At 45.6% G+C, this 7,853-nt stretch overlaps 1 protein-coding gene across 1 annotated transcript in view; it reads left to right on the top strand.

The window, feature by feature from the left end:
- The window catches only part of LOC140723490 (uncharacterized), a 54,373-nt gene extending 47,031 nt beyond the window's left edge, over positions 1 to 7,342 (top strand). Inside the window, 1 exon segment of the mRNA XM_073038056.1 lies at positions 5,158 to 7,342. Coding sequence (XP_072894157.1) covers positions 5,158 to 6,623 — 1,466 coding nt within the window. The 3' untranslated portion in view covers positions 6,624 to 7,342.
- The last annotated feature ends 511 nt before the right edge of the window (positions 7,343 to 7,853 follow it).

Genomic DNA, 7,853 nt, shown 5'->3' on the forward strand with positions numbered 1-7,853 from the left:
ATTGATGTGGATAGAGAATTGGTTGGCAAACAGGAAGCAAAGAGTGGGAGTAACTGGGACCTTTTCAGATTGCCAGGCTGTCACCAGTGGGGTACTGCAAGACTCAGTGCTGGGACCCCAGTTGTTTACAATATATATTAATGATTTAGATGAGGGAATTAAATGCAGCAACTCCAAGTTTGCAGATGACATGAAGCTGGGCGGCAGTGTTAGCTGTGAGGATGCTAAGAGGATGCAGGGTGACTTGGATAGGTTAGGTGAGTAGGCAAATTCATGGCAGATGCAATTTAATGTGGATAAATGTAAGGTTATTCACTTTGGTTGTAAGAACAGGAAAACAGATTATTATCTGAATGGCTGATTAGGAAAAGGGGAGGTGTAACGAGACCTGGGTGTCATTGTACACCAGTCATTGAAAGTGGGCATGCAGGTACAGCAGGCGATGAAAAAGGCAAATGGTATGTTGGCATTCGTAGCAAGAGGATTTGAGTACAGGAGCAGGGAGGCTCTACTGCTACTGTACAAGGCCCTGGTGAGGCCACAGCTGGCGTACTGTGTGCAGTTTTGGTCCCCTAATCTGAGGAAAGACATTCTTGCCATAGAGGGAGTACAAAGAAGGTTCAACAGATTGATTCCTGGAATGGCAGGACTTTCATATGAAGAAAGACTGGATCGACTAGGCTTATACTCGCTGGAAATTAGAACACTGAGGTGGGATCTTATTGAAACGTATAAAATTCTAAAGGGATTGGACAGGCTAGATGCAGGAAGATTGTTTCTGATGTTGGGGGAGTCCAGAATGAGGGGTCACAGTTTAAGGACAAAGGAGAAGGCTTTTAGGACCAAGATGAGGAAAAACTTCTTCACACACAGAGTGGTGAATCTGTGGAATTCTCTGCCACAGGAAACAGTTGAGGCCGGTTCATTGGCTATATTTAAGAGGGAGTTAGATATGGCCCTTGTGGCTAAAGGGATCAGAGGTATGGAGAGAAAGCAGGCACAGGGTTCTGGGTTGGATGATCAGGCATGATCATACTGAATGGCGGTGCAGGCTCGAAGGCCCTAATTGCCTACTCCTGCACCTATTTTCTATGTTTCTATGTGTGGAAAATTAAAATCTCCCACAATCACAACCTTGTGCTTACTACAAATATCTGCTATCTCCTTACAAATTTCCTCCTCCAATTCTCACTCCCAATTAGGTGGTTTATAAGACACCCCTATAGGTGTTACTATACCTTCCCCATTCCTCAATTCCACCCAAATAGGCTCCCTAAATGAGCCCTGTAATCTGTCCTGTCAAAGCACCGCTGTAATATTTTCTCGGACAAGCATTGCAATACCTTCCCCTCTTGCCATTCTGATTCTGTCACACCAGAAGCAACAAAATATTGGAATATTTAGTGGCCAATCACACCCCTCCTGCAACCATGTTTCACTAATAGATACAACATCATCTTTCCAGTTATCAATCCATACTCTTAGCTCATCCACCGTTCTTACAATGCTTCTAACATTAAAATAGATGCATTCAAGAAACTTTCCACCTCTTCCTCTCTGTTTATCCCTAACGGTGCAAATAACTTTATTCTCTATTTTCTTGCCTTCTCCCCTACATCTTCAGTCTGAGCGCTCCTACATCAGGGAGGAAGTTCAAATCATCTGTGTGTTAAAAGTTTAGCCATCATGGTGACTGAAGGCAGCTGTAGGTTCATGAGGGACTGTTACTGTCAGATTCTGCAGTTCTTGCGGCTGCTCATCGCACCCAGGATTGAACCCTGGTCACTGAGCATTGGAGGAGTCTGTTCTGCTGATGTTAGCCTTAAACTGGACTGGTGTTTAATATTGTGGATCTGTGAAAGATGAATCAGTTCTGTATCAAATCCCGTGTCTCAGGTACTTACTGTCTCTACCACACTCACAATGTACACTAGAAAGGCCACTCAGCCCATCTGGTTCCTGCCCATGTTTCTGTTCCATATCAGTATATCAAAATCTCTCCCTGTCATTCCCCTCTCACTCTCCCTGAGATGACAGGTTGCAACTAGTCACCACTCCGTGGGATAGGAGATTTCCCGTGAATTTCATGGAAACATATAAATGCACAACACATTACAGATGCTTTGTCCCACATTGCCGTGCCGATCATGTAACTTACTCTAGAAACTGCTCAGAATTACTCAACCACAGAGCCACCTATTTTCCTGAGCTCCATGTACCTATCTGAGAGTCTCTTAAAAGACCCTATTGTATCCGCCTCTACCACCGTCGCTGGCGGTGCATTCCACACACACACCACTCTTTGCTTAAAAAAGTTAGCTCTAACATCTCCTCTGTCCCTACTTCCAAGAAGCTTAAACCTATTCCCCTCATGTTAGCCATTTCAGCCCTGGGAAAAAGCCTCTGGCTATCCACACGACCAATGCCTCTCATCATCTTATACATCTGCTTGATTTTCACCAGGCTGAATAAGAGGATCTCACTGTGGTTTTGATGTTCTCTCTCTCTCCCTCTCTCTCCTTGTGTCTGACGTCACAGCCCCGCCTCACTCAGGCACTTAAAGCGACACTCACAGTAAATGAACCCGCGGTCTCGCAACACAATGCACCTCTAAAGTCTGACAGCAGACCAGTGAGTAAATCTTCGATGGTGCAGAGTCAAAAACCAAAAAAGTTGCCAGCCTGAGTCAGCGCTTTGGGGCTCCAGAGAGAGATGTGGTCTAGAGTTTACCAGGAGGAGGAGGAATCAGAGCAGCAGGATGTGGCTACAAAAGAAAGATCAGAAACATTTGTAAACTGGTTGACCGATAAAAAGGTGGTTAATTTCAGGCAGCAAATGTGGAGAGGAATAAAAAGACAATGTTTAGGCCGAGCCCCTTCAGCATACCTAGCCTGTGTACTCCGCTGCTTAGTTGCTGCCTGAACTGCACAGATCCTCCAGCATTGTGTGTGTGTGCGTCTCTGTATTTCCAGCAACTGCAGAATCTCCTGTGTTTTATATCTGCATTTTACTTTGGCATTAGATACACGTTGATATTGAGTATATTGCTTATGGGAGCCGCTTTCTGCGTTAAAACAGCTGCAGATTTTTCTATACACACGAAAAAAAATGAGGTATGGACATTGAACCGGTGCTTGCAGAAATGGTTAATGGCATCGTGATTACCCATAGGGCCATGCGTTAAGAATTTTGCCGGCGCTGAAGCACCGATGAAATGCGCCAGCATCAGGCTGAGGACGTCCCTGAGTTTCACGCCTTGAAAATGTCGGTTGCAGGTAAGAGCGATTCTCCGTGATTTTATCTTAAACACCGAATTCACAACAATTCCTGTGAAATCCGAACACCGTGGCCAACAATCCCGGGACAGTCCTGCTCTCATCCCTGTCTCTCAGCCCCACGATCCGTACACGGGCCCCGGGGAGCTTCCGGCTGATGAGGGAATGGGAACCGATGGATCTCTCAGACAGAGCTGAGCTCCAGCTATCTAAATGCAAGGATTAGCAACTCGGAGAAAGGGAACAAAATCTTTTACATCACCAGCTGAGAAAATCACCTTTCTTCTACCACCGATCACAAACAAGAGAAAATCTGCAGATGCTGGAAATCCAAGCAACACACACAAAATGCCAGCGAAATTCAGCATTAGTACTCTTTTCCATAGATGCTGCCTGGCCTGCTGAGTTCCTCCAGCATTTTGTGTCTGTTGCTTGTTCTACCACCTCTTGTTCTGGACTTTTTTACCCGTGAGAACATGTTTTGTCCCATTCTCTCTGAGTGCATTATGATATCAAACACCTTTGTCCTGGGCAACAAATAGCTTTCACATCACAAATGTGCCAGACTCCAATGAGACAGACTACTGCCCTTCCCTTCATATTTAGTGGCATTGCCATCACTGAGTTCACCACTGTCAGTTTTTGTCTGATGTGTGTATTGTGGCGATGCAAACATTGCTGGAGAATTGGGGGAGGCTTCAGGGGAATATAGAAACTGAGTTCACCACTGTAGTCATTGGCGGGGGGGGGGAGGGTTCAGGGGAAATATTTATGTAGAATACAGAAACTGGTGATACTTGAGTCCCCTGTGTGTATTGTGGTGTTGCAAAAGTTGCTGGAGAATTTGCAAGTGGGAAGAAGTGGAGTGATATTTGGAAATCTGACTTTTTAAAGCGTAACTTAGCAAGCAAACCACATATGGACAATATGCAAAATCTTTGGTGAGAAAATCCTTCATTACACATTACAGGCCTGCTACATAGGTTGTGTGAGAGTGCAGATGAACTGCATCGAACCCAGAGGAGATCAAAGTTCCTATTGACAGTGATTTGCTAGCTGTGAAAATGAATACCTCTCTATAAAAAAATTCACTGTGCACATCTTGTCACTGGGTAAAAAAAATGCACAGTGCAAGACTTATGTACACACTGGTTATTACAATTAGAGGGGGTATTGGAGGGAAGATGGGGAGACCTGTAGTGTCCCTGATGCCCTCACTTACAAGAAATGCATCCAGCTGCAGCTTGTAACCCTGCACTTTAAGGAGTTGGAACTTGAAACGCATATGGGGATTGATGGTCATTTCAGATACCAGCACTCTGCCCAGTCAGGAGATGATTTCTCTTCCAACTTGGGTTTAACCTCACTGTAACAGTGTGATACCAAATCAAACCTTGGCAACTCAAGTAATCTCATCTGAAATGTTGTCCTACACCCATTGATGGATTTTGTAAATCTTCTACAGGTTAAAAACGAGAAGGAATTTGTCTCCAGGGATCCCAAACACAGCACGCCAGTTTTGTTGTCTCTGTCTAGATATTTAAGAAGTGGAGCAAGGGATTCAATCAACCATCCTTCCTGCTCAGACTGTGGGGAGGGATTCACTCTGTCATTTCAACTGAAGGTACATCAGCAAGTTCACACTGGGCGAGGCCATTCATCTGTTCTGTGTGTGAGAAAGGATTCTGCCGGGCATCCCACCTGTGGAACCAAGAGTGAGATCACACTGGGCAGAATTTCAGAGTCATCTGCTGAATTTCGGGGAAGGGATTCTCTCGATCATCTGACCTAATGGCACACCAATGTGTTCACACCAGGGGGCAGCCATTCACCTGCACAGTCTGCGGGAAGGGATTCACTCAGTCATCCACACTACTGGTACATCAGCGAGTTCACACTGGGGAGAAGCCATTCACCTGCTCAGAATGTGGGAAGAGATTCACTCAGTCATCCACCCTACAGATTCATCAGCGAGTTCACACTGGGGAGAAGCCGTTCACCTGCTCAGTCTGTGGGAAGGGATTCACTCAGTCATCCAGCCTACTGAGTCATCAGCGAGTTCACACTGGGGAGAAGCCATTCACCTGCTCAGACTGTGGGAAGAGATTCACTCAGTCCTCCCACCTACTGAGTCATCAGCGAGTTCACACTGGGGAGAGGCCATTCACCTGCTCAGTCTGTGGGAAGGGATTCACTCATTCATCCCACCTACTGAGTCATCAGCGAGTTCACACTGGGGAGAAGCCGTTCACCTGCTCAGAATGTGGGAAGAGATTCACTCAGTCATCCCACCTACTGAGTCATCAGCGAGTTCACACTGGGGAGAAGCTGTTCACCTGCTCAGTCTGTGGGAAGGGATTCACTCGGTTAGCTAACCTACAGAGTCACCAGCGAGTTCACACTGGGGAGAAGCCATTCACCTGCTTAGAATGTGGGAAGGGTTTCACTCATTCATCCAGCCTTCTGAGTCATCAGCGAGTTCACACTGGGGAGAAGCCGTTCACCTGCTCAGAATGTGGGAAGAGATTCACTCAGTCATCCACCCTACAGATTCATCAGCGAGTTCACACTGGGGAGAAGCCGTTCACCTGCTCAGAATGTGGGAAGAGATTCACTCAGTCATCCACCCTACAGATTCATCAGCGAGTTCACACTGGGGAGAGGCCGTTCAGCTGCTCAGAATGTGGGAAGAGATTCACTCAGTCATCCCACCTACAGAATCATCAGCGAGTTCACACTGGGGAGAGGCCATTCACCTGCTCAGAATGTGGGAAGGGATTCACTCAGTCATCCAACCTACTGGTACATCAGCGAGTTTACACTGGGGAGAAGCCATTCACATGCTCAGAATGTGGGAAGGGATTCATACTGTCAGTCTACCTACAGAGACACCAGCGAGTTCACACTGGGGAGAGGCCATTCACCTGCTCTGTCTGTGAGAAGTGATTCGCTCAGTCATCCAACTTACTGGTACATCAGTGAGTTCACACTGGGGAGAAGCCATTCACATGCTCAGAATGTGGGAAGGGATTCATACTGTCATTCTACCTACAGAGACACCAGCGAGTTCACACTGGGGAGAGGCCATTCACCTGCTCAGTCTGTGGGAAGGGATTCACTCAGTCATCTAACCTACTGGTACATCAGCGAGTTCACACTGGGGAGAAGCCGTTCACCTTTTCAGTCTGTGGGAAGCGATTCACTCAGTCACACCATCTGCAGAATCATCAGCAAGTTCACACTGGGGAAAAGCCGTTCACCTGCTTAGACTGTGGGATAGGATTCACTCAGTCATCACAACTACTGGCACACCAGTCAGTTCACAGTGGGGACTGGCCGTTGTTATGAATCCCTGGGTTTTGTTTGCTGTATACTGTTATTTTAAGAGAGAGAGAGATTAAGAAGGCGAATCAGTCTGACTTGCAGCTTGTTTACATCGCTCGCAGCTTGTTTAGTTTTAACCGAGGACACAGACACTCAGAGTCAGATGGAGACGAAGGAGGAAAAACTGAAGGATCGAAACCAGGGAACTAGTGGCCAAGGGTCACTGTTTAGAACTTTCCTATGCCCACAAGGTGGGTTAATTATCGATTCATGTACATAGAATGTGTGGTTGTCACCTTGTTTGATCCATAGGAGTGGATCGGATTTGGTGTATCCTGTGGAGACCCCTTATGTGTTAACCCTTGCCTGGCTGTGGTGTGGTAGTTCACTTGAAGACGATACACCTTCTGACAAGTCACTTTCGGTGAGAATTTGTATGTGGATTTGGAACGATGATGGATAAAATCTACAGCAACTGTTCTCTCGTTTTACCACCGTAGAACCTGTGGAATTCTACATATTTGCGTTCTCTCGCCATTTACCATGGATTACAAATCTCTCTCTCATCGTCTATTCTGTAGTTGAACGGAACTTTCATACTTTACCATCTCAAGACTCCAAGCCTTGTTTCCCCCGAGCTCAATAGTTTGGGAGTTACATTTACACACATCTATAAACTTAACACTGTTAACTTCTGTTTATCTTGTTTAAGTTGCAATATTACAAGTAGATTCTAATAAAGATAGATTTAACATCAAAACCAGACTCCAGGTGTAGTCTATTGCTGCTGGTTCGTTTCTAAAGCATTATGGTTTGTAAAAAATTTGGGGCGTGGGTCTGGGATATGAACAGATTTGGGGGCTATTGATCGATGAATTATCGATTTGATTGGGGAAATCCCTTTTCATTTATTTGTGTGGAAATCAGCAGCAGTGGAGATTTATAAATTTCTGGAAGCGCCAACCCCTGAGGCATTAGGAAAAGCCAAAAGGAATGAATTGCTGACTGTTGCTAATGGGCTGAATCTTAAGCAGGTAAGGGGGTGTGAAAGACGAGGGAAGCATAAAACTGGGAGAGGAGGTAAAGGTAAAACAATAGGGGTTATATTATAAAATATAGGCATCCACCCCCTTTTTCAGAGACTGTGATCCCTGTTTCAACCGGTAAAGATGTGCATTTCAATGTGTTCATCTCTCAGTCCTCGATTCTCTAAATGCAATGGTTATCACATTTGATTTTTCTTCATATGATGAC

This window comes from Hemitrygon akajei, unplaced genomic scaffold (genome assembly GCF_048418815.1).
Source record: "Hemitrygon akajei unplaced genomic scaffold, sHemAka1.3 Scf000115, whole genome shotgun sequence".
NCBI classification, from domain to species: domain Eukaryota; kingdom Metazoa; phylum Chordata; class Chondrichthyes; order Myliobatiformes; family Dasyatidae; genus Hemitrygon; species Hemitrygon akajei.